Source organism: Eleutherodactylus coqui, chromosome 1 (assembly GCF_035609145.1).
Source record: "Eleutherodactylus coqui strain aEleCoq1 chromosome 1, aEleCoq1.hap1, whole genome shotgun sequence".
NCBI classification, from domain to species: Eukaryota; Metazoa; Chordata; class Amphibia; order Anura; family Eleutherodactylidae; genus Eleutherodactylus; species Eleutherodactylus coqui.
Genome location: NC_089837.1, coordinates 436,364,368 through 436,391,206, shown reverse-complemented (window position 1 = coordinate 436,391,206; position 26,839 = coordinate 436,364,368). Strand labels below are relative to the sequence as shown.

Here is a 26,839-nt window from a genome sequence, read left to right as displayed (position 1 = left end):
GGATAGTTCAGAAAAAAAAATTCAATCTGTTGGCGGCTGCAGGCGGTGAGCGGAGAAGAGCGGGAGCGGCGGACAGGTGCGGAGGTTCCGGGGAGATCCTAGGAGGCTGGGTATATACAGCTAGTGCGTCACTGGGGCTATGTATACTGTGACTACCCAGCCCTGCACTACAAGTCCCAGCATGGCTCGTTAGCGGTGCATGCTGGGAGCTACTGAGCTGACTGTAGCGTCTGTAGCCCTGACTGCTCAGCACTGCAGTACCCGGTGTCTGTACATTTCCCAGGTCCTAGAATGGTAGAGTTGGAAGGGACCTCCAGGGTCATCGGGTCCAACCCCCTGCTCAGTGCAGGATCACTAAATCATCCCAGACAGATGTCTGTCCAGCCTTGGTTTGGATTGATTATTCGGCCGCGCTCACACCAGCGTACGGTTATACATTACGTAAAAGACCGCAGCGTCTTACCAGCATTGGGAACGGTGTGTTTTTCCGGCATAATGTTGCGTTTTTGCCTGCGCACGAATAGTATATTTTTTTGCACGCCGTCCTGCACTGCGGCCTCAGTGGGGTTTTTTGTTGTTTTTTTATTGTGTGGCAACCTGTAGTTTCTATTGGTAGCATTTTGAGGTACGGCTATTTGAGATGGCCATTTTGGCTTTTTTATTTTTAATGCTTTAAGGACCAAATACTTTTTAGGGATTTCACCCATGCGGTGGTTTTGCTGCCCTATTTTTTTTCTTCTTTTTTTTTTCCTTCAGCTAACAAAATAATTTTTGCTGTGTTTTTTTTTTTGTTTTTGTTTTTTTTCTTCACCGTGAGATATAGGGCAATTTTTTTAAATATCCTTTTCACTGACACTTTTTCTGTGTTTTTTTTGGTTTGTTTGTTTTTTGTTTTGCTTTTTTAGCATTTATAGTTTAGGGTTGTTTAATTTAGTAAATCTGGGCTAAAATAAAGTATGAGAACGGGTTCCTTATTTTGTTTTGGACATTTTGATATATAATATTATGGTTTTGAATTAGAGGGCACATATGGCGACATCCCCCTGTAGTGACAGTAGTCACTGGCAGGGCTGATTAGGGTCTGCTAGGAACCTGCAGCTCTGCTGTGCCAGGGGATCCCGGCGGTCACATGACTGCCGGCTCATGTAGCGCTCATTGAGGGCTGTGTACTAGGGAAAGGAGAAGGCAGAAGGGATTAAAAACAGCTTCTACCCTTACCTTCGGGTTATCAGCTGTGACTAACAGTCCGACCTGCTTCTGACTGATTGCAGAAGCAGGGGCTTTTCCATTTTTACTATCAGCTGGAATTAAAGCCAAGGAGCAAGCACAGTAAATTTACAGCGCTTGGTCCTTAATGAGTTAACAGCGCTGGATAAATGTAATATTTTATAGTGTGTTATGGATGTGGCGCTACCAATTATGGCCGCCTGCGGACGGGCGGGTCGGATCCGGCGGCGAGAATTCTCGCCGCGGGACCAGACCCGAGCGCCTGCAGGGAGGAGCGCGTACTCACCCGCGCCCGGCGGTCTCGGCTCTTTTATGTGCCGAGTTTGTTTGCCGAGATTTCGCGCGGCCAAACCGCGGCCGTCTGCATAGGAATGCGTATTGTAATGCACTCCTATGCAGGCTTTCAGTGGCGGAAATCCCGCGGGAAATACCGCCGCGGGATTTCCACCCGTGTGCAGGCGGCCTATGGGTTTGGTTCTGTCTTTATTTTTTTTTTTCAATAGTTAAAGGTTTGTGTAAAGAGAAAAAATGTTCAGATGTCCTAATGACTGCAGCATCTGTGGGGTTAAATGGTGTAAAGGAATGATCAGATGAGCAAGTCCGCATCATTTTGCTCCTTTTTTGGGAAAAACCCCATATGTGGCGATTAAAGAGCAAACTCTGATAGCATGATCAAAGATTCATGTCACCCCCGGAACAGGGAGATCTACAAGAGAACAGCTACTCTGCCGCCGCTGCTGCTCTCCCCTCCACACTGACTGGCTGGAAAACCACAGCTGTAAATTCAGTATTTCCGACCCCACTTCAAACAGCTGTATCGCCTGTCCTACTTTTAGTGTCATTTTAAAGCCCAGAATCTTAGCTATAAAATGCATGTTGGTAGAGAGAACCGAAGCTACAGCCATTTAACGTACATCCACCTCTCATGTCCTCCTGCTGCTGCAGGGCGTACGGCGCTCGTCCTGCACTGGAGGGAGTTACAGGGAACTTGCTGGGATGACTTCCCTAATATCTGAAGTGCGGGCGCTCTGCAGGTGTTATCATCTTAACTAGTCCTGATCTCTCCATTGCAGCTCATTGCCACCATGTCGGTGACTGGAAGCTTCTTCAGTAAACTAAGGTCTTTGGCGCTTACTTTGGAGAAGGAGGCTGCGCATCTCGAGCAAGTGTTTAGTCAAGAAGATAACGGTTTGTACAATAAGGATCTGCTAACATGAGATGGTGAGACGCTTGTGGCCCCCAATGCAAACTCTGTAAGGCCGGCTGCACGCTGGTGATAAAATCGCATGATGTGAGAGTGAGTGAAAACGCAGGATTATGAAACACGTGATTTTCAATTATTTCATTTTCATTTGCGATGTTTTCACTCAAGCTATGTTGCGATAAAAGAAATCTGTGATATCGCCCATTGTTGTCAATGGGAAAACTCTGCGATCCCCTGCTGTGACGACAGCGGCTGGTGATTCCTTCAGCCCCGCAGTGATACAAGGCTGTTTCCAGGGGTTTCACATAGAATGTGAGGGCGTTATAGGGCCCTGTAACACTGCCCGATATCTCCCACGCCAGTGTGAAGTCGGCCTAACAGGGCTCCCACGTACTATATGCCATTTATAATACTAGTATTGTCTGATGTGCTAGAGGGACAAAGAGATGCTAACTTTGCACTCACAATGACTATGCTACTGGTAATAATGGAAGATGACACCTGGGGGGCAGGTTTTTCAGTTAAATGCCTGTATTTTGGGCTGAGAATTATTTTTACAGAAGGGTTAATTAAAATGTTGCAATATTTGTGTTCTGCAGCTTCTACTAATCACTGTATATAGAAACTGCAGCCCGAGTCTCAATAGACTGTGTCCGTGATGCTGGGCTGATGGCTTAGTTTTCCTCTGCTCCCTCCTCTCCTGCACTTTCTATCAGCTGTTATATGACCACAACAGTTTTTGTGCTAAATTAGTTGAAACCGTCAGCCCAGCCTCACTGACAGATCTCCTGTTCAGACTTGGATTATAGTTACTATATGTAGTGATAGCTAGAAGGTGCAGAAGATAAACGGTGCAAAAATGATTGGCAGCCCAAAATACATGCTTTTAGGTGAAACCACCCCCTCTTCCCCAAAGATGTCCATAGACTTTAGACACTCCAGTAATGTGTCCAAACTACTTTTCAACTTTTGTATCCTGGTACCTCCAACACAAAGCGCTGCATCCTTATACATTACTCCCTTTTCTTTCTCCAGACTATGAAGAGGAATCTCCGATGAGAGTGCTGCATGACCTGCGCTCAGAAATCATCAGCACCAAGGTGAGGTACATAAATGGGATCATACGTTTGAGGGGGTTGTGGAGTAAAATCTGTTGGGGCATCTTATATAGAGTGTTTCACTCAAAATAACGCCTTATTTCGGTTCATAATTTGTGTAGCCCTCGACTCGTTTTCAGGATCCTAGTATTTACTGATGACTCATGTCCTGTTTCCTGCCACGGGTGTATTGCTCATCAGGGGCGGCACTTGCTGGTATGTACTTCACATTTCCAAAGAAGGTGTAGCTCATTTATCAAAAGTGTCTAACAGTAAGGCCCAATGTCCACGGGTTGACTTGAATTGCGGAATCCGCACAGGACACGCGCGCTTCAAGCCGCCCATAGGGAAGCATGGGTATTCGCACTGGAATTAAAGGGGTTGTCCCGCGGCAGCAAGTGGGGTTATACACTTCTGTATGGCCATATTAATGCACTTTGTAATATACATCGTGCATTAAATATGAGCCATACAGAAGTTATTCACTTACCTGCTCCGTTGCTGGCGTCCTTGTCTCCATGGCGCCGTCTAACGCTGTCTTCTCCTTCCATTTAGGCGCGCTTGCGCTGTGCGGTCTTCTGCTGTGTTCAATGGAGCAGCTCCGGCGTGCTCGCACCGCCGAGGTCTTCTGCGCATGCGCAGACCAGCTCTCTGGCACGAGCACGCCGGAGCGGCTCCATTGAACACAGCAGAAGACCGCACAGCGCAAGCGCGCCTAAATGGAAGGAGAAGACAGCGTTAGACGGCGCCATGGAGACTGGGACGCCAGCAACGGAGCAGGTAAGTGAATAACTTCTGTATGGCTCATAATTAATGCACGATGTATATTACAAAGTGCATTAATATGGCCATACAGAAGTGTATAACCCCACTTGCTGCCGCAAGACAACCCCTTTAAAGCATTCGGGATTGTTTTTCACACCACAGCATGCTCTATTTCAGTGTGGTTCCCACATGGACAGCCTCCATTAAAGGCAATGAAAGCCTTCGATCCGCAGCCCGTCCGCAATTGAATTGCGAACGGGCCGCGGATTCCATGGGAAAGCAGGAGTTAAAAAAAATAAAAAATTGTGCTGCACATCCACAGTACAGGAAATAAAAGACCCAGACAGGTATACGGGGTCTGATTCCACTGCGGGCTCCCGCATGCGAAATCCAATCCGCCCGTGCACATGAGACCTAAAACTGTCCTTGCTGCCCATAGCAACCAATCTGATGTTTGCTTTCATTTTATCAGGTTTCAGAAATGAAAGCTGAGCTGTGATTGTTTGCTATGGGCAACAGACAGTCTTCTGCTAATTTTGATAAATGGGGCCCAGTGTCATCTGAGAGGTTTTCTCGGTGTATTCAATGGAAGAGTGATTTTTTTGGTATGCCCGCGCTGTGTGACCGATTCAGTTGTTGAATGTCAGCAGCAATTTCGGAGAAAATTTTAAGGTTGTAGTGTAACCAACAAGACAACCATTTGGTGATTCGCAAACACTGGTAATGACAGGATCTTTGTTCGGTGCACCTCGGGGAAGGGCAGTCAAAGATGTCAGCAGGCACGGTCCAGAATGTGAGCGTACATTTGCTCTATTTCGCACAAAAGTGTTTTCAGCGGTTATCGCATGCAGCTGATAAGTCCTTTGCAATATGTCAGAGAGCTACAAAGCCAGTGATCTTGGAACCCAACTGCATCACGGTTCAGGAGCTACAGCCGCATTATATGGTGAATCATGTGGAGTTCAGGGAAATTTAGGCCAACCTCAGAAGCCACTGCTTCCCTTAACAGTCAGGGTGTGGCGCACCTTGTCCTGCTGCGCATCATCGGTGACACCATCACCACTGAATGTTACCCAACCGTATTCACAGAATTTGTGAACCAGCTGGATCATGAGGAGCTGCAGAATGGTTACTTCTAGTAAGACGGGACGACTTGTCACACGTCCAACCAGAGCATGGTGGAAATTCATTCTTCAGGGACTGGACCATCTCAAAGGGTCTGCATCCACTGAGATCACCAAACCTTACACCTTCAGACTGTGGAGTCATTAAAAGGGCAAAGCGTTTGCACCATTGCCTCACTGAAGAATAACATTAGACATGAAATTTAGGAAATCAATGTGGGCATGTTGCAGTGTAGGTTCAACAACATGGAGCGCCGGGTTCAGAAGTGCTTGGAGGCCGGCGGTGGGCATTTTTAACATAATCTCTGAGTTCACCAAAAACCGTGGTAGGCGTCAGTAGTCACTCTTGTGACGCATCAGTGTCCCCAACACATACTGTGAAATGACTGGGTTGCACTTTGAAACACCCTGTATACATTCTATGTGAAGGAAATCATTATGGAACAGTACCACAATTGAATAAGTATTTCTCTGTCCTTGGAGTTCATATTCTGCAATGGAGGATGACCTTGTTCAGTCCCTGTTCTCAATGGATTTCAATTCCCTGTTTGAAATACAACTATGTAATGGTGCCAATTAGCCTGGAGGAAACCCAGATTTGAACGCAAGGCAACCATACTTGCATCCAAGCCACAATGGTTCCCTAATATTTAGTCCCTACAACAGATCCAGGCCTTGCTGTTAGAGCAATGAACTGAATCTGTCTTTTCTGTTATAAATGCAGTATATTTGACGCTGTATTTGTAGATGCATATTACTGTAATGGGGTGGGGGATGCTCGTACGCTGTCCTGTTTCTGGGATAACTTGTATGTCGTGTTTTCTGTTACAGAGCGATATTCAGGCTTCTATTGATAAAAATGAGAAGAAAGGACAAGAACTGAATGCTTTCATAAAGATCTGTAAAGTGCTGCAGCAGAGAAATGCCTCAGACATCCAGCAAATCAAAGACACGTTCCAGAAGTACGGATATACGCCGCTTGACAGTGAAACGGCAGGTAATGGAGTATAGAAACCTTATATGGCAGTAGTATACAATAAGCTTATGGATCCATAACACAGCATTGTCCATGTATCAAGAGAGCTTTATTGACATGGGCGACTGCGATTTTTGTTTATTTTTATTTATTTATTTTTTTTGTGTTGAAAAACTGCATGATTTGCATCCAGTTTTCACGCACGTTTTTTTTTCTTGGTCTGTACTTCCTGGATTTTCTTTTATGTAGACCATCATGGTAATGTGTTAAATATGCATCACACTCGATAGATAGATAGATAGACACACATGATTCTTGAAGAAGAATCACACAAAATTAGGACAGTTGGTGATTTTATGTACCATAGACTATTTGTCCGAAAGGGAATTTCCTTGTGTGAATTAACCCATTACAATCAATGGGTTATTTTCCCAAGCGAATGGTGTCTGTCTTGGAATTGGACAGAACTGGCACGGGGAAAATCTCTCATGTGAATACAGTCTAAAACTGCAGAATTGCTGCAACCAAAATGTTTTCCTGTGGGGGGAAAAGATCGCAAGTTTGCAACTTTCTTCCATAAAATTACACTGAAATAGTGGCATCGCTGGGGCAAGTCTGTAATTGTGGATTCCAAGCCTTAACCCCTTAGTGACGGCGCTATCGTAAAACTACGTCCTGCTGTTGCGTGTATGGAGGGAGGTAGCGCCGCTATCTCCCTCCATACGGCGCGGGTATCAGCTGTTGATTACAGCTGACACCCGCGGGCAATAGCCGCGCTCGGCCGTTCGGCCGATCACGGCTATTAACCCTTTAAATGCCGCTATCAATTCTGACAGCAGCATTTAAATCCCCCGAACGCCGTTTGGGGGTCCCGCATAGCATTACGTCATACTGCAGGAGCGATCAAAGCATCGCATGTTAAAGTCCCCCAGGGGGACTTCAAAGTAAAGTAAGAAAAAAGATCAATAAAGTTTTTTTAAATTGTAAAAAAAAAAAAGTTATAAAAGTTTAAATCACCCCCCTTTTGCCATATCAATTACTAAAAAATCTAAATCCTAAAATAAAAATATGTATTTGGTATCGCCGCGTCCGTAAAAGTCCGATCTATCAAAGTAGTGCATTATTTTTCCTGCACGGTGAACGTCGTCCGAGGGCAAAAAAAAATAAATAAAAAAATGCCAGAAATACACTTTTTTAGTTACCCTGTCTTCCAGAAAAAATGCAATAAAAAGCAATCAAAAAGTCGTATGTATTCCAAATTGATACTATCGGAAACTACAGGACATCCCGCAAAAATTGAGCCCGTGCACAACTACGTCAACAGAAAAATAAAAAAGTTATTGCGCGCAGAAAATGACCGCAGAAAGTAATTGAAAAAATTAAATATCTTTTAAAAAAAATACAAGTACTACAGCAAAAAAAAAAGTAAGTTTGGTATCGTAGTAATCATACTGACCCATAGAATAAAAATATCAGTTCGTTTTTGTTGCAGTTTGTGCGCCGTAGAAACAGGACGCACCGAAAGATGGTGGAATGTCGGTTTTTTTTCCATTTCTCTCCGCTAAGAATTTTTAAACTTTTTCAGTACATTTTATGGTACAATAAATAGTGCCATTGAAAAATACAACTCGTCCCGCAAAAAACAAGCCCTCATACAGCGACTTCGATGGATAAATAAAGGAGCTACGATTTTTTAAAAGGGAGTAGGAAGAAACAAAAATGGAAAAAAGCAAAAAAGCTCCATCACTAAGGGGTTAAAATGACATTTATTTTCAACTGCACTTTTTATAGATCAGGTTCTATAATAATCATGTATGTAGAATCTCTGGCTGATCACACTACTAGGTAGGTGTTCCTACAATCCCCTGGTTAGCCAGGCACCATGTCTAAAGGCTGATTTAGACACCACGATCTTCGCTCAAAAATAATCGTTGTCTAACTGCACTGACATCGTAAGTTTTCGTTAATAAATTGCTGATCGTCCTCCTTTAGCATGCTGAAAGAGAACGATCAGCCTTATCAGGAATTCACAGTGGAATAGAGCTGGTACTATTGTTTCAGCTGTATTCCGCTCCTTGAACACAGGCTGGGTATGAAGAACAGAGCGTTCCAGCTGGGTTCTGTATACCCCGCTTGGAGCGCTCAGCTGTATAACAGCTGGGTGCTCCGAGCAGAGAACAGCTGGATGCAGAAGACAAGCGGCCCTGCTTGTCTTGTACATCCCCCGCTCGGAGCGCAATGTGATCGCTCAACGTTTGAGCAATCCCCTTGCGCTTAAAGGCACACAACGATTATCGCTCAAAAGTCTCTCAAGACATCTTTTGAGTGATTAATCATTGTGTCTAAACCAGGCTTTAGCCAGCAAATTGGTCAGAGATTGAGCAACCGTTTCTCGGTAAGAGGAGTTCATACGTTGTGGATTTCACACCCGACATTCCACAAAATTTCTTCGATGTAGGTGACTGGGCTTTTAAGAAATCCCATTTACTAACCGTAGAAACATCCGCTGCATAAGAGTCCTCTTGTGCATTCTGAAATTCCCAGCATGCACTATTTTTGCAGAAATGGTGCAGAATGCATTCATTGTAATGTAGTGAGTGATTTCTGCTGTCAAAATCTGCATCAAAATTCAGTTGAGTATTTTCCCTGTGATGTACTTCTTCAGTCTTTCCAATCCATATGCTCGGGGTTCCTACACATCGCACTGTCTTCTAATAGCATTGTTTAATCACTCAATTCATGAATTTTCAGGAACCGATGGCCCTGATGCAGTAGCAAAGTCTGAGAGCGCTGAGGGAAGTTGTCAGAGCTCTGATCCACAAGACCTTCCTCCTCCACCAGTCAATGAGAAGCCGGTAACATGGGACTTACTGCGAGCCCCCCAGCTCTCTGATTTTGGCCTGTTTCATTATCAGCTGCCTGTTGTGTGGAAACCACAGACAAGTAAGACCGCTCCAGAAGAAAAGCCCAAGCCCTTATATAAAGACACATGCTCAGTAAGCGTGGCAAAAACCCCAAAGTGTGCCTTACGTACGGAAGAAGACTTCTCAGCAATCCAACATTTTGGCATCAGTGACTATAGCGCAAACCTGAATGATGACTATACAATGGCTCTTAAAACCAAGACCAAGGGAAGGTATGTGATGGCGGAGGCTCATGTAGGAGCCCATCTGTAAACAGGGTGTGCACTGCAATACCAAATGCTTTCCGAGAACATGCTTTCATCCATATATACAAACTCTCCAGTAAATACTTGTATTTGCCATAAAATAACAATTTTAAAGCATCTATTTATAGAATTTTTCTTTGTGCAGTTCCTCTGTTATTCTTCCTGGAAATGTATAAATGAATTTACATTTGGGTGCTGCCCTCATCAGCAACAACCAGAAAGTCTGATCCAAAATCCTCTGAAGTGATGGTGCAAGGAAGGAAAAACTCTGCTCCAGCCGCCGCTAGTACACTACCCAGAGCAAAATGCAAACCCTCCAGCACTACAACCATAAGTGTAATATCTTGTCTTTATTTGGAATTCATTTAAAACACCACATAGGGAGCAGAAGAGGAAAAATACAAGGATGATTTTAAGCATTTCAAGCCCTTCTCACTGAGCTCTTACTCATAATGTGGTTACTGGGTAGCAATTGGGAGAGCGAGCTCGTAACAAGGAGGCTTTCTGAATCATGCGCCCCCCCCTTTTTTTTCTACAGCCGTCATCCCAAGGGTCTAAATTACAGGACAGATCTGATGTCCGTTTATTGACCTTTTGTATGCAGGTGTTCATTATGTAACCTAAAACAATTCGGTGTCCATAACATGTTGTGATCTAATGTTTTCATGTTATTGGAGAGGTCATTCCTCACATATTGGGCCGGTTGCTGCTTTTATTTCTGGGGCAGCAATCCATGAACATCATAAGTAAGAGCCCGGTGGGAGGGGCTTGAAAGGCCGCAGGCCGCTTTTTACCGCGATTAGCTTGGCGTCTCGAACACTGTACTAATCGCGGTACAACGCTCCCATTAATTTCAATGGGTCTTCACAGACTAGCTTTCAAATGTGGCGTTTTTAATGCGCTGTCTACTCTTAGTTTCGTGCTCGTTCACATTTTTTTAGCGCACCTAATCACCCATCACAATGATGCGGGTGCATTAAACGCTGTTGAATGCTACAACATGTGTTTTAAAGACGACGATCAAAATTGAGTTAAAACACCGCGCTTGGAATGCAGCATTTTCACAGACGCCATGTGTGAGAGCAGCCTTAGTGTCCTTTTACTTTTATCTTCTACTCCCTGTGATGTTTTTAATGGATTCCAAATAACAGTCAAGATTTAATTTTTATGGTTGGAGTGCTCAATGGTTTGCTTTTTGGTTTGGACTAACAACAAGGAAGCGTGAAGCGGTCGTGAAGCAATATTAATGCCTAGGAAAACCCCTTTAAAGTGATCTACCAGAAACCTATTAATTTGAGACATAGAAGTACTGGTGGAAGTTCTGCCCTAGTTTGAAACTCCAGGCAAACATACAATATTGACACCAATAAATGCATTTCCCAAAATGACTGCCATTTTTCCTAAATTCAGCATGCAGTTCTGTTTTAACGCCCTTTTACACAATTATTGCTCAAATTCGCTCAAAAGCCATCTTTTGAGTGATAATACTTGTGTGTAAATGGGCGCCCATCGTGCTCTTACCGTGCACTTTTCGTCCATCGCTGACTTCAGGTCTGCATGAAATCCTCGCCCCTCTGGACGATAAGACCGACAGCATGCTGTTTTCTCCGCGGGCAACGCTGATAATAGCTGATAATTCTTTAACAGCCGCTGTCTCGCTGGAAAACAATAGCAATGTATTGAGAGAGCAGACCACCCGCTCCTCTCTAAATACATGCACTGAAGTACTAAAGGGCTTATTTAGCCCCTTAGTACCTAATGCAAAAGGATTGCTCAAAACTGTCAGTTTCTGACAAATTTTGAGCGATCATCTGTGTGTATAAATGCACCTTTAGACAGATATGCAAATTGCCGCCAACCTGGGCCATTCTGACAAGACTGTTAGGAGGTGTTGGAACCAGTGGATGTATGAGGGCACACAAGGTGACCGGGCTCAGAACACCCCGACAGACCATCAGTAGACAGAATTGTCTGATGAGCACGAGCAGCTCCAACTGTTTCATCGTCCGCCCTTCAGAGACAGGTGGCGCCATCATTACACTTCTGTGTCTGTTGGAACCATTTCCAGGCACTCGGATGAAGGACATTTGGTCTCACAGCACCTATTACCTGTACTGCCTTTGACACCCACCGTTTCTTCCATTTGTAGTGGTGTGAATGAAGAAACTCGACTGCTATGGAATGTCTTTAGTAACAGATTTAGTTTTAGTTTAAGCACTGGCGGCGGCCATGTTCGTGTATGCAGACACGAGGGGTGAGCGCCTCAATCCTGCCTTTGGAGGAGCGGTACACTGCCCCCTGCTGGTGTGATGGTCTGGGGACAATTGCATATAATAATCAGTCGCCCCTAATAATGGTTGACCATGACAGCAGTATAATGCTCAGCCGCATACAGCAAGGGTGTCACAGGAATGTATCCACAACATTGTCACACTTCTGTGGTCTGCCTGACTGCCAGACTTATCGAACATGCATGAGACTATCTGGCATGCCAACTTCGACAGCCTACAACTTTGCACGAACAAGAGGCTCATTTACAGCAAATGTTGACCAATATAGCACAGGCTACCATACACAGCCTGGATGCCTCCATATCCGCCCATATTCTTGTGCCACCTCTAGCTTGAATATAACAGGGTACTAGAGCCTCCATGCCCACCTTATCACATCATGTATACAAGCTATAGGCGGTACAACAGAGTACTAGAGCCTCTATGCTCGTCCGTATCACGTCTTGTATCCAAGCTAGAGGTGGTACAACAGGATACTAGAGCCTGCATGCCTACCTGTATCACATCTTGTATCCAAGCTACAGATGGTACTAGAGCCTCCATACCCGCCCGTATCATATCTTGTATCCAAGATAGAGGCGGTACAACAGGGTACTAGAGCCTCTGTGCCCACCTTATCACATAATGTATACAAGCTATAGGCGGTACAACAGGGTACTAGAGCCTTCATGCCACTCCCCGTATCACATCTTGTATACAAGCTATAGGTGGTACAACAGGGTACTAGAGCCTTCATGCCACCCCCCCATCCCCTGTATCACATCTTGTATACAAGCTAGAGGCGGTACAACAGGATACTAGAGCCTCCATGCCCACCGTATCATATCTTGTATACAAGCTAGAGGCGGTACAACAGGGTTCTAGAGACTCACTTCAAATATTCAGTTTTACACAATTATCCTTTTTCTCCGATATCATAATCCCTTATATCAACGTTCTAATCACACACCATTGCATTCGATTCCAACAACTCCTTCTAGGGGCTTGATTTGTTTATTTTTCTTGAAAATGAGTGTATAATATAATCCACAGGCGTTAAAGTGATTGGGAGTGTTGCATGTAGTTTAATCACCACTGAGTAGATTTCTTACTCCCATTTTCTTCCACAGTGATCCTGAGAAACGAAAAGATTCCTCTAAGGACTATAATAACCCGCCCAAGACCCCTGCACACCTGGTTTACAGGAACGGTGAGTTGTGACATATGATGAAAAAGATGTCTGACCATTTGTCTATTTCTACAGTTATCTAGTCAGGACCCTTCAGGACAGGGGCCGTACAATGTACTGTAACTACTAGCAGTAGTCCTCTACATCCGTGCATTGCTAGATTATCTTGTGTAGGGTTGGCTATTCTGTTGACTGCTCTAACCTCGGAAGAAAAGGAAGCATGTTTAAGCGCTAACTTGAACCACCAGCTATGATGTCACCCTTTTTTATTGGAGCCCTCCCTTCCTCTCTAAAGGCAGGCAAGCGTAAGGGGAAAACATTGCTGAAACTATGGAGCACCCCTTCTTCGACCAAGGGTATGTGTTCTGTCTACTCGGCAGCAAGGTATTAGTCATCTTGCCTAACTGTCAACTACAACCCCCAGCATCCCTATACAAAGCGCAGGTCTGTGTCCCTGCTGGGGGGGGGGGGGGTTGGGTCATGCATCCTGGCCCAGGCGGTTCCACCTTATCAATCTTTATTGGCCATCTGTAGATCAACAGCGGTGGTCACGTGGTGCAGTTTGCCCCTTCTGGGGCTCGTGCCGCCTAGGGGCTGCTGGCAGGGGGTCCCCCCAAACACCCTGGAACTAGAGGGGGGAGGGTGTGGGTCAGGCAAAAGAAAATTTACATGTGGACAGTTCAAGCTGTTTTACCCTAACTGTATTTCTTTGCTGCAGGCAGCTGTAGGAGCTGCTACAGGCACCCCTCCCACTCATTCCCCCCCCCCATCGACTGCCCTGTCACAGGGGGTCTCAGACCTTGCTAGAGCGTCAATGGCAATTCTAGACAGGTTTAACTGTATTTCCATTCCTCCTCTTTAGAATGTAACCGACAGACGACTCCATGATGTAGGACTCCTCCCGTAGTAGACTATGAAAGGGGAGTATGCCTTCTCGCTGAAGGCAATCCTCCAGATCTCCTGCATCATCCTCACGTCCCGGGGTGCGCTCGGAATTTTGCTCCACATACAATAGTTGCTCAGAGGACAAACTGTCTGACTCCTCCTCTGATCCTAATATAGATGAACAGACTTCTAAGATCTCCACTTTGGTGGATAGCCTTAGACCTCATGTCCATGTGCAAAATTGAATTGCCCGCACGGACAATCCGCAGTTCAAGCAGCCCATAGAGAAGCTTGGGGCGTCCGCACCTAATTTTACACCTGCAGTTAGGAAGGTGGGGGAAAGGCTGGGAGGAGGGGTAGCAGATTTTTTTTTCCATGCGGAAAAAAACAAAGAATCCACAATCTCCCGCAAGCTATTAAAAATCAAAACCGGGATCACTCGCAGTGGATCCGCTGCGGAAATCCGCACGTGCCGTGGATATGAGGCCTAATAGTACCTGTGAAGGACACCCTTCAGGTATCCGATCAGACACCCACTTCATCTGAGGTGAATGTTTCCTTCAGACGCCCAAGGTGTTCTCCAAAGACTTTTTTTCTTCTCCATTAGGAGTTTGACAATGTATTAACCAGGGAATGGAATATTACTGACAAACGCTTTACTAAGCCTAAGCGTTTAGACCTTGTGTATCGTTTTCCAGAGGGTTTGGTGAAGAAATGGTCATCTTCACTAGCAGTGGATCCATAAGTGTTCCGTTTTGTGAAACATACCACCCTTCCTACGGTAGACGCTTCGTTTCAAGACATGCGAGATTGAATCTCCAGCCAAAACCTCCTTTGAGGCAGTGGGTTCAGACCTCAGGCCAGTTTTCAGCTCTCCCTGGGTCACCTGCAGCCACCAAGTATTTGCAGACCTTGTGAATTAGATAGCCAGGCAAGAAAGTTTATCTGTGAAGCTTCCCTGGACGCAGCCAGGCTCGTATCTCATGCCTCAGCAGCTTTGGTAGCAACACCAACGCACCTTGTGGCTAAAATCCTGGGACACAGATGTATCCTTTGAAATGTTCTAAACCAGCCACCCTTTTGTTGACTCAAAACTTTTCATGCCAGTCTGGATGAGATCATCTCTGATGCCACAGGTGGAAAACGTTGCCACCTCCTACAGAACAGATCCAGATGTGTGAGAGCTCTGCAACAGAAAAGATCTGTTTCGCTCCTTTCGCCATCCCAGCCCCTGGAGTTCAGATGGTAAAGAAACATCACGAAGGCCCTCCTGGCGTCCACAACCACAAACCTCAGTCCCCTTCTGCATGAAGTGTCCCCCACCCAATTCCTGCAGGATGGGGGGATTCCCTGTTCAGGGAGATAAGCTCATCGGTGTCTCGGACACCTGGGCTCGGCGGGTCATCTCTTCAGGCTACACCATAGAATTTTTTGCCCAGGCCTTCCGATCACTCCAGAATTCTGAGGTCTCCTTCAAAGACCAGAGCTTTAGTTCGGGCAATGTACAACCTCTCTTCTCAAGGCGTCATCATTCCGGTTCCCCCTTTCTCAATGCTTTGCGGGTTTATATTTCCAATCTATTCATGGTACCCAAGAAGGGTGGCGCTGTCGGACCCATTCTGGACCTGAGCAAGTTTGATCGGTACGTTAAAGTCCGACATTTCTGCATGGAGTCACTGAGATCTGCCATTGCGTCCATGGAACCGGAGGAGCTTTTATCTCATCCATCAACATAAAAGGATGCCTATCTTCACGTTCCCATCTGTCGAGTGCATCAGCGTTTTTGTTTTTTCTTCTGCAAATCAACTGGACCGCATGCATCCTTTTATAATTTCCCCCGAGGGACTGCTGTGGAACGTCCCACTGTTTTCAGCTGTCATTTTTGTACTTGCCATAAAATCTTGATCATCTCGCTCGTTAGGGACACAGCACCCACCCAGCTGATTAGTGCTTTCACATATATTCCTCCCTGTTGGAGTGTCCTCTTTGCAGTTGCACATGGTGCTACGCTGAGGTACAGTCTTAATAGTTTATTTTTCTTTTTTCATGTCGTAATATTACCTGTTTTTTCGTATCTTACTTGGCTGCGCCTACTGCTTGCATGCAAACTGATTAGCTTGGTGGCTGCAGGAGGGGTATCGTTAGTAGGAGGAGCTAACACTTTTCGGCTTAGTGTCCGCCTCCTAGTGGCTGTAGCTATACCTACGGTATTCAGCTATGTGCCCAATGAACGAGATGAGAAAGCGAAACATCTTATTTCATTAAACCCTAGTCAGGCTTTGTCACACGTCTGATCTCTACGGTGGTTTGGAATATCCATCTGTTCACCATGAAATCATCTATTTGTAGATTTTGATAGCGTGGACTCCCCATTGCCCCCTGTGTTCTGCACCCCAGGACTAAAGGTGCATAAGAAAGTAGGCGGTGATGTAATGGATGAAGAGTGTGATGCAAAGTAAGTGAAGAGTATATACCGGTATCTATGTATTATAGGACTGTCTTCTGTATAAGTTATTGGAGGGTGAAGTAATGAGGTTTCCTTATGCCCTTTGTGCATCGTATGTATGCTGGTTTCCCTACATCAGGGGTCCCCAACTCCAGTCCTCGGGGACCACCAACAGGTCATGTTTCCAAGATATCCTATAGTAAGAACACCTGTGGCAATGTCTGAGGCACCGACAATAATTACATCACCTGTGTAACACTGAGGAAATCCTAAAAACATGACCTGTTGGGGTCACTGAGGACTGGAGTTGAGGAACACTAGAGCATGCTGCGATTTTCCCACCTCCTGTAGATAGGGGATAACTTGATATTCTAGTACAATCCCTCTTAGTGATATTGTGAGTATGTGAAAATACACTCAATTAATTGAAAAATGGAATATGATCACAATAAACCTTTTCTCTGTATACTTTTATTTTTCAGTGGGACAGATGATACTTCTGCAAAAGACACGAGAATTCAATGTCCTATTGATGCTGGCCCGCCTCGGAGGAGGAGTAAGTTTGTTCCTGCAGTAAATGCTCTATAATCTAAAATCGGAAGAGCTGTACTAATTACAGGATGTTGGTATTATCCCACCGGCTAGTGTAAATGCTACACATTAGATTGCGAGATTGGAAATGGGATGTATCCTGTAATTAAGCACTTTTACACATTACAATTATCGTTCAGATTATGGGAATCAGAGCAACAATCGTTCATTGTAAATGCCGGCATGATCTGAAGGACTGTTGTACAGGTATAATAATTACGAGATGAGCGAGCACCAGAATGCTCGGGTGCTTGTAATGCTCGAGAGCTCGTTTCAAGTAACGAACCCCATTGAAGTCTATGGGAGGCTCGAGCATTTTTCAAGGTGACCCATGCTCTGCACTGTTTTCAATTGAGCCGCGGCTGCTGCCGGTGGCTCCTTTGAAAACAATGGTCTGCCAGCACCCCTGAATTGTTTTTTAGGGAAGGGCTTTACATATAAGCCCTTCCCTGAAAAGCAATTTGTGTAAAAAAATTAATAAATAAACTTACCGCCGCTGCCGTGTCCCCCGCGGGGATGAAGAACACATCTGCCGCATGTGGCAGAAGTTTCCTTCATCCCCGCGAGGAAAAAGAATTCCCTGCTGCTGCACCTGCCACATCTGTGACAGATGCAGCAGAGGAATTCTTCATCCCTGTGGGAAATAAAGAATTCCCTACCACAGCTGTCACAGATGACTGCTGCAGTAGCGGATCCTGCTGCCAGCACCCAGTAATTGTTTTTCAGGGAAGGGCTTTAAACATCCCTGAAAAAACAAGAAAAAATGGTGAATAAAATTTTTTAAAAAAAAGAATACTCCCCTTTCTCCAGCTGCCGGCGCTTAGCCGCGTCCAGCCGGCTCTTCTCCCTGCACTGCTCTTCTCCCTGCACTGCTCTTCTCCCTGCACTGCTCTTCTCCCTGCACTGCTCTTCTCCCTGCACTGCTCTTCTCCCTGCACTGCTCTTCTCCCTGCACTGCTCTTCTCCCTGCACTGCTCTTCTCCCTGCACTGCTCTTCTCCCTGCACTGCTCTTCTCCCTGCACTGCTCTTCTCCCTGCACTGCTCTTCTCCCTGCACTGCTCTTCTCCCTGCACTGCTCTTCTCCCTGCACTGCTCTTCTCCCTGCACTGCTCTTCTCCCTGCACTGCTCTTCTCCCTGCACTGCTCTTCTCCCTGCACTGCTCTTCTCCCTGCACTGCTCTTCTCCCTGCACTGCTCTTCTCCCTGCACTGCTCTTCTCCCTGCACTGCTCTTCTCCCTGCACTGCTCTTCTCCCTGCACTGCTCTTCTCCCTGCACTGCTCTTCTCCCTGCACTGCTCTTCTCCCTGCACTGCTCTTCTCCCTGCACTGCTCTTCTCCCTGCACTGCTCTCAGTAGTATTCAGCAGACAGGGATTTAAAATCCCCGCCTGCTGAATGGGCTGCCTCTGATTGGTCACAGTGCTCAGCCAATCAGAGGCAGCCCATTCAGCAGGTGGGGATTTTAAATCCATGCCTGCTGAATACTACTGAGAGCAGTGCAAGAAGAAGAGCCGGCTGGGTGCGGCTGAGCCCCCGGCAGCTGAAGAAAGGTGATTCTTTTTTTTTTTTTTTAAACACTAAAATGATTGTTGTTCAGGGAAGTGCTTATCTTTTAAGCCCTTCCCTGAAAAACAATTACCGGGTGCCGGTAGCAGGATCCTCTACCGCAGCTGTCATGTGTGACAGCTGCGGTAGGGAATTGAAGAATTCCTCTGCTGCATCTGTCACAGATGTAGCAGCAGGGTATTCTTTTTACTAGCGGAAGATGAAGGAAACATCTGCCACATGCGGCAGATGTGTTCTTCATCCCCGCGGGGGTCACGGCAGCAGTGGAGAGGTAAGTTTATTTTTACACTAAAATGATTGTTTTTCAGGGAAGGGCTTATGTTTAAAACTAGGGATGAGCGAACGTGTCCGTTACGGACACATCCGCACCCGGACACCGGCTTTGCCGAACACTGCAGTGTTCGCGCGTAAGTGTCCGGGTGCCGCAGGGGGGCGGGGAGATGCGCGGCGGCGCGGGCGGCAGTAGCGGGGAACAGGGGGGAGCCCTCTCTCTCTCCCACTCCCCGCCGCACCCCCCCCGCGCTGCCACGGCGGCCCCCGAACTTTTTCGCCCGAACACTGAAGTGTTCGCAAAGTTCGGTGTTCGGGCGAAAAAGGGGCGGGGCCGAACGTGTTCGCTCATCTCTATTTAAAACCCTTCCATGAATAACAATTCAGGAGTTCCGGCAGACCATTGTTTTCAATGGAGCCGCCGGCAGCAGCCGCAGCTTTATTGAAAACGTGGGGAGGAGGGGGTGACATTTTTTTGAGCACTGCGTGGTACATCGAGCAGGCTAATGCTCGAACGAGCATGCTCACTCTATGTAAACAGTTGATTGTTCATCTATGAATGACTGCCCATTGACTGTGATCGGAACAGTCTCCAGCCCAGCGATGATCGCTCCAGTGTAAAAGCACATGAGCGATTATTGCTGGGACTACTGTCAGGCTCTTCTGTGCCCACCAATTGTCCCACGTAAAATGGCCTGAATATCTTGTGTATGTCTGTCCAGCATAAGGCAAATTCAATTAACCTAATGTTTATGTAGGTGCAGATGCTCTGGATTCTCCTCACCCTCCTAATTTCTGCACACCTGGCCTTAAGGTGCAGAAGAATGACATGAGCTCTGTGCATCCCGGACTATCAGAAACTGAAGAGCCTTCGGGAGTTAAGAGTTTAGATGCTCCGCCATTACCTAGCTTCAAGACCAAGTGGCTGAACAGTGACACAGTAGTAAGTCCAGTCCTCCTATGTATTCTCAGGGGTCACATCACTTGTGCTACATTTTATTGTCATTAAAGATGTTGTTTAACCCCTTCGTGATGGCCCCATTGCCTTTTTACGTCATGGCTAAGTGGGGTTTAATCCTCACGGACGTAAAACCGTGCATCTCCTGAGGATTAAAGCCACGTGGACTGCGGACTTGACAGCTACATACTGTCGGTTCCTGGTGGTAGCCAACAACATGGAGCTGTCATGTGGGGCTGCGGGGAGCAATGCGATCGTCACTATCCAATGGACTGGTCGCCTGACACCGCCGCACCTCAGCAAGATTACGAAGCTTCACAGAGCACCACTTTTACACCCCATCCCTGCTGCTGAGGTCAAGAAATACCCCCCAAAAAGGCATGGGAGAAGGAGAGATACCTGATTTTTATCGCCCCATGTGCGTATCCCAAGCAGGCTCCCGTAGTTACCCCTGTCTTCAGACATACCACTCAGTTTACATTATTACTTTTATCTAAGATTTGGGGAATGCCAAAAAGGAGGGGTGGGGGGGTTATTTTTGGAGAGTCAATATTTTTTTCTGCAAAAGTGAGCAATGGGGCTTGGAATTAATTCAGTTGTGCTCTGAAATCCAGCAGGTTTTCCCACCATCATAGGCCTAGCCATGTGTCCTGTAAGTAGATTAGGACCACAATGGGTATGTTTCTGAGCACAGAACAAACAGGGGATCCATTTTGGGGTAAAGGTCTTCATTCCCATGTATGCTGTACAAAAAAACGGTTTTTAAAATAGCATAATTTGCAAAAAAACATAAAAATCGTAATTTTTTTCCTTCTGCTTTGCTTAGATTCATTCAAAAACTGTGGGGTCAAAATGCGCAATAGGACCCCTACATAAATTCATTATGGGGGTTTCACAAGTGTGCAATGGGGCCTAAAATGCCTTCAAGCAAAATTTCTATTCTGAAAGCCACCAGCTCCTCCTTTTGGTTTGGGTTTCTGAACACAGGACAAACGAGGTTATCCATTTGGGGTGTAAATCCTCATTTTCATGTGCACTAGAGAAAAAAAACTGCTTTTAAAATGACGTATTTGCAAAAATATGAAATTTTTTTAAATTTTTTTTTCTCTGGCATGGAATGCGAGGTGTTTGACTGTCCCATTGAAAACAAATTAGGATATTGTGAGATTCAGCTTATGTGAATGTAGCCTACAGAGATGTCAAAGTATGGAGCAATATATCTTCTCTATATGACAGTGGGTTTTACCCTACCTATATACTCAGATAAGGCAGCAGGGGATTTATTACTGCATAGGTTGGCAAAATTGCAATGCGTAGTTGGGTGACGCCCCTGTGAGACCTGTAATAGCAACCACATTGGTAGTCACCCAGTCATCAGAATCTAATCCATGTAGCCTGCTGTCAGGCATCTAATACAGGAGCAGTATGTTCAGTGATCAAATTGTCAGGACAAAAGAAAGAGACCTTTCCCAAGATTCTCGTAAGATTGCCTTGATGAATAACAACTTGACGATTAAAATGTGGCGTAACGGGGTTTATCAAAATAATGGAAACGCTTAAGATTGATAATGTTCTTGGTAAACCACAATAGCATTACAGTGAGGAGAGAGCTCTACGAACTGAATGTTCACGGCAGAGCAGCAATTCGCTAAACACCATTTAAACAAATGAACGCACAAATCCTGGTCTGCTGATGACTGCAAAAGTGGTTTGGTCTGAACGCCTCCTTTTATGTCCCACCGCACAATGTAGTTTATACTTGGTGAACACCAAAGGAAACCTATCAACCTGCCGGTCTGCTTCCCACTGTCAAGCACGGTGGTGGATCACTCATGGTTTGGGGAGTCATCTGCTGGTTTCCATCGGGACCCTTTACAGCTTAAAAGGGGGAGTGACTGCCAGGACTATACTGACCTTTTTTTTTCTTTCCTCATTCTTTCAGAGAACTCTGGACCTCATTGAACCTATTCCAAGGCCAGAGCTTTCCCATAGTGTATACCTAACAGAAGCTGCTCCTCCGGCCCTAAATTCTGATGGGTATTATGAAAACCCCAAAAAGACCACCTCACCACCTAATACGAGAGATTTCTGCATGGTGTCTCCATCCCGTCCAGAAATGACCTCTTGTCGAACTGAAGACCTCCTCTTCAAGGTACTCCTCCACCATCAGTGAATTACTGTACGTGGATCACTAGATAATACTACACTAGTCCATTATATATGCATTTCGTCTTTCATTGACAGATATAGTGTGTTAGGCTGTATGCAAATGAGGGGGGAGGGAGGGAGTTAAGTGCGGTGTAAACCACACACAAAACTGCATTTGTTTTTGCAGCGGTTTTGATGCGGCTGTGACTTATTACCACAACCGCATAAATAAAAATATTTGTGGTTTTGTGCGGTTTCTTTCTTTCTTTTTTTCAGACCACCCAAACTGCTCCATGGAAATACGCCCTTCTAATGTTCCTTTCTTTGGTTCAGAATAGATATGAGTATAAAATAAATGCGGCTGCTACTAAATCACAATATTTTTTTTTTTTGTCCCCAAAAAGTGCTTAGCGAAGGCATCATTAACAGTATGTATTGATATCTGGCCTTCCCACACATAACATGTAGCGCAACTTCTGCATATTTGATAGGCACAAATGTGTGACATTCCAAGCACTTTGGTTCTAAATGACTTGGTGAAATGCTGTGTAAAGACTGTTCATTTCTCTGCAGCATGATCTGAAGCTGACCGCTCCTCCCAAAGTGTCAGAGTATGAAAACATGTTGTGGACGCCCACCCGCCCGGAGATGACCTCCTGCATCGCTGAGGACATTTCACAGGTTTCTGCACTGCTACATCTTATATTTCTTTATCGGTGGAGCTCTTCCTACACATTTATAGTGACCCTGGTATCTCGCACCGAAACTCGTAATCTGCAGTCAGAGAGGCAGCATTTTGATTATATGGTATGGTTGACTCAATGATGCGTGAATAGCTGTAAATGCTGCTGGACTGCAGAACTTCACTAGTTATTGTATGCTGTTACTCCTATTGGTAAAAAAAAAGTTTTCGGTACTGTGTTAGCCAGTAGAGCAAAATGTGATTGTTCCCAGCAAGAGAAACCAAGTAATCTGGTAAATATGATAATTTTCAATGGCTAACAAAGAAAATGTTGCTGTCCCAGTTGTACCAATTTCTTCAGAAGGTACCAAGCTTTTCTTTTTACCAATGTAGGATACCAGAACGAATTAAAATGTATCTCATATATGACTACTTGCTGCGAACAATCACGTTAAGCCCCATTTAGACACAACGATTATAGCTCAAAAGCCGTCTTTTGAGTGATAATCTTTGTGTCTAAAGGCGCATTTACACGGAGCGATGATCGCTCAAACAGTTTGAGTGACAGCTTTGAGCGATCATTTTGCATAAACTATCTGGTTATCTGCTTTCAGTTCCGATGGGAAACAATGCTCTCAGCACTACCCATGGAGAACTCCTTATAAGGCCAAACGCCAATTTTTAGGTTGGCCTGAATTTAACAATCGGCTAGTAGTGCACGATTGCGGCGCGTTTAGATGCAATGATCACTCAAACGATCGTTTTGGGGTTTTTTGAGAGCGATCATTGCTCTGCGTAAATGGGCCTTAAATGTGCCCATCTTTCAGTTTTGCTGCCGAACTCCTGTTTTCAGTTCTGCTTGAAACCCTCCTTCAGCAGAACAGCTGTTAAGCAGGACCCCATGCTGAACACAGCAGAGATCTGATAACATTGTTACAGCTGTTCTTAGTTGTCACACTTATAGAACAGCTGAATAGCAGGACAGCATGCTGTCTGCTGTCCACAGTGCTGAATTCTCCAAGGGGAACCTGCTGCTAAACAATACAGCTAATTATAGCTCAGACCTCCTGCCGAGTTCTGTAACAGCTCCCAGAAGCTTATGAGTACTAATAGCAATTAGTACTTTTATGCAAAATGATCGCTGATCTTTCAATCTTTTGAAAGATATGTGTGTTTAAATGGACCTTTACTCCATTTGTTACCAGAAAATCAGTAAGAACATCATTGATGGCCACATAATGGCTATGACATCATCTGTAGCACAGTGATACTTTATCTTTTAACAAACATGTCTCCTATGGTTTCAGATGATATCTCAATATTGCAAGAAACAGACACAACCTTCATGGCAGAATGCATCCAATAATAAAGAGAACAGGTGAGGATGAAGGACAGCCGTTGATGACAGACGTTTCCTGGCTGATTCTACATTCATTGTATTATTTACCGTTGGCCACATTCCTAAAACCATCTGCCTAATATTATGGTCTCTGTTGTGCCGCCAACTGGGTTCTGACCTGTTGAGCACTGGACTCCACAGAGTATCCTTTTGATGTTGTCCTGACCCCCATACTTTAGCAACAAATCCTCTCAAGTACTATAATTTGTCATGTGAGGTCTCCATGAATCAGACTGGTTTGTCCAGCGCATCCCAATAGTGCTCAATTGGATGGACATCTGGGAATTTGGTGACCAAGTCACCACCTTGAACTTTGTCATTTTCCTCAGCCCATTCCTAAACAATTTTTGCAGTTTGGCTAGGGCTATTATCCTATTGTAAGAGGCTAATATGGGATTTTGTTGGCATGGAGGCCGGGGGACTTTGCTGCATAAACCCTATCTAAACACTGCTGCAGACAAAGTAACGTCCACGTGAATGCCAGGACACAAGGTTTCCCATCAGAACATCACATTGTCTCCACCAACTTGTCTGTTTCCCACAGTGCATCTTAGTGCCATCTCTTCCATAGGTAAGCCCCATTTAGACGAGACGAATGTCGGGAAAACTATGCAGACACTCATCCCTGCACATACTCATGCTGCTGTATGGGAGCTAGTATCTCTGGCCTCCACGTGTACCTGTAGTTTGTCTTTATAATCTGTACTGTGGATGGTCTGCACGACTCACTGTCTGACGTAGGCAGTACAGATTTATTTTTTTTCCCAAACTCCTGCTTTTCCCACACCAATGCTATGCAATGATGCGGAATCTGCGATCTTACCGCAATGTCCATTGCGGAAGAGCAACAGGTTAGATGTCTTCCATTGACTTCAATGGAAGCTGTCCGCGTGGAATCGGCGGAAAAATAAAGCTCGTGTGAGCAGACATGCAGATGTTCTATTGGTTAGAATTTGCACAGAATGCCGCTGATTGTCCGTGCAGAAGACTATTGTGGATTCTGCAATTCAAACTCGTTCATGTGCAGGCAGCGTTGGGTAGGATCACATCTGCACGACATAGATCTGCCGTGCAGATAAGTAGTACGGGACCCATATTGGACCACTGCTCTCTGACTTTCTAAAGGATTTATTCTGTTAGTTATTACTCTGAGGTTTATATTTGCACTGACATTTATTTTTGTTGCCTTTTAGACCCTGACTATGGGACTCTTGCAATAAGAACAGTGGATCAGTTTCTGCACAAGACTCAAATCCCCATTCATCAGAATATGTGTTTAAATGTATGGTCTGAATGTGTACATACACGTCGGCACAGGCTGAGGTGGTCTTACTTACAATGTGCCTAGAACTGCTTTGTAAGACTCGCACATACATGTGGGAATGCATGTGTGAGTGGACCACATCAAACCGCAGTAAAACCTCCGCTATACGGTTTCATGATCATGGATATCACTTCAGTTTGTGCCAACACAGACTGACAATATGTCTGAGAGTACAGCCTTATTGTTGCTGCAGATATGCTAAACTTCCTTAATTGTAGATCAATAAATAATTTATAAATATCTTGTAAATGTTTCAAGCCATAAACTATGCTTAAAGAGCATCTCTGCCTGTATAAAGATTACTGTACTTTTCAGACTAGAAGACGCACCCAGTTTTTTTTCTATATTTTGTAATGCTAATTAAAACTTCTGTGGTGTAAGGAAGTGAGAGGTTAATGCCACTGAGATAACAGAAGGTAGGTATTTTTATACTATATATGGCACAATTGATTGCTACTAGCCTGTGTATCGGTATGTTTATCACAAATGAGTCATGGGTGTATTGTAGATGTGTCCTGGTGTAAGTTCACTGACTGGTGCTTGCAGCATGACTGGGATCTACGATGCAGTGACTTGTGGTCAGCAGCCCACTGTTGAGTGGGGACACCTGTCTGTAATACAGTTGGGAAATGCACCCAGAACTCATTAATCTGAAGATAGCCGTGTACAGAAGGTAGCTTTAGTAGCCTAGCCACAGTAAGCTTGTTCTTAGAGTGCATTCATGCAGACACCCTACCTGCGTGTTATGCGGGAGAAAACACATCTGCATGTTCTAGTCTTGCACAAGACTCGCATGAGAATAGGTCCTACTGCAATATATTTTTTTCTGTCTTGCAGCTGCAAGTAATTTATTTCATTTTCATGCAAGTTGTCTTTTGCGCACCTGTCAATGCACTATTTAGGTTTTGTTCACATGTTGTGAATTGTGCAGATTTTAACAGGAATTTTGGTGTGGAGTCACGAAATTTGAACATTAAGGCCTCATGTCCACGGGATAATTGTTTAAAATCCGCAGCGTTTTTCCCGCATGCGGATTCGTGCCCCATAGGGATGCATTGGACACCCGCGGGTAGAATTTAAAAGTGACTTAAAAATTTCCAGTGCATGAAAAAAAACGTGCCATGCTCCATTTAAGTGCGGATCACGCTCCGGATGGCCCCCATTGATCTCTATGGGTGCGGGAGATACGCTGCGGACTTCAAGGCTGGGAGGTGGAGAAAGTACTAGGAGGTGGGGTAAAGTGGGCAAAACACCTCCAGCGTAAAAATTGCATCCAGAACATACGCGTTTGGAAAAAAAAACGCATCTGCATGTCACCCGCATGCAATAAAATACAATTTTAAGCTCATCCGCACTGCATCTGCAGCCCAAATCCACGTTACAAATCCGCAGCGGATCTGATTTTCCCCGTAGACATGAGGCCTAAGACAAGGGAGTGAAATTTGTGGCAAAGCCACACCAAATTCCAGACCATTTGGAATGCATATGCAACTGGAGGTTTGCTGCAGATTTTTCTGCTTTGGAAAATTTGCAGCATATCTCCTAAGG

At 45.1% G+C, this 26,839-nt stretch overlaps 1 protein-coding gene across 3 annotated transcripts; it reads left to right on the top strand.

Moving 5' to 3' along the window:
* On the top strand, positions 1-25,613 carry SKA3 (spindle and kinetochore associated complex subunit 3). Of its 3 annotated transcripts, none has more exons than XM_066582182.1 (13): positions 1-76; positions 2,301-2,415; positions 3,467-3,531; positions 6,249-6,414; positions 9,145-9,529; positions 12,963-13,042; positions 16,256-16,361; positions 16,835-16,908; positions 19,539-19,723; positions 21,681-21,890; positions 22,460-22,567; positions 23,876-23,946; positions 25,161-25,613. In XM_066582182.1, exons 2-13 carry the CDS (start codon positions 2,313-2,315, stop codon positions 25,165-25,167), a joined length of 1,560 nt encoding a protein of 519 aa, XP_066438279.1. In that variant the 5' UTR covers positions 1-76; positions 2,301-2,312; the 3' UTR covers positions 25,168-25,613. The 3 variants fall into 3 exon arrangements, with proteins under 3 accessions (XP_066438279.1, XP_066438278.1, XP_066438277.1); XM_066582181.1 differs by having other exon boundaries at positions 20-123; XM_066582180.1 differs by having other exon boundaries at positions 29-110.
* The last annotated feature ends 1,226 nt before the right edge of the window (positions 25,614-26,839 follow it).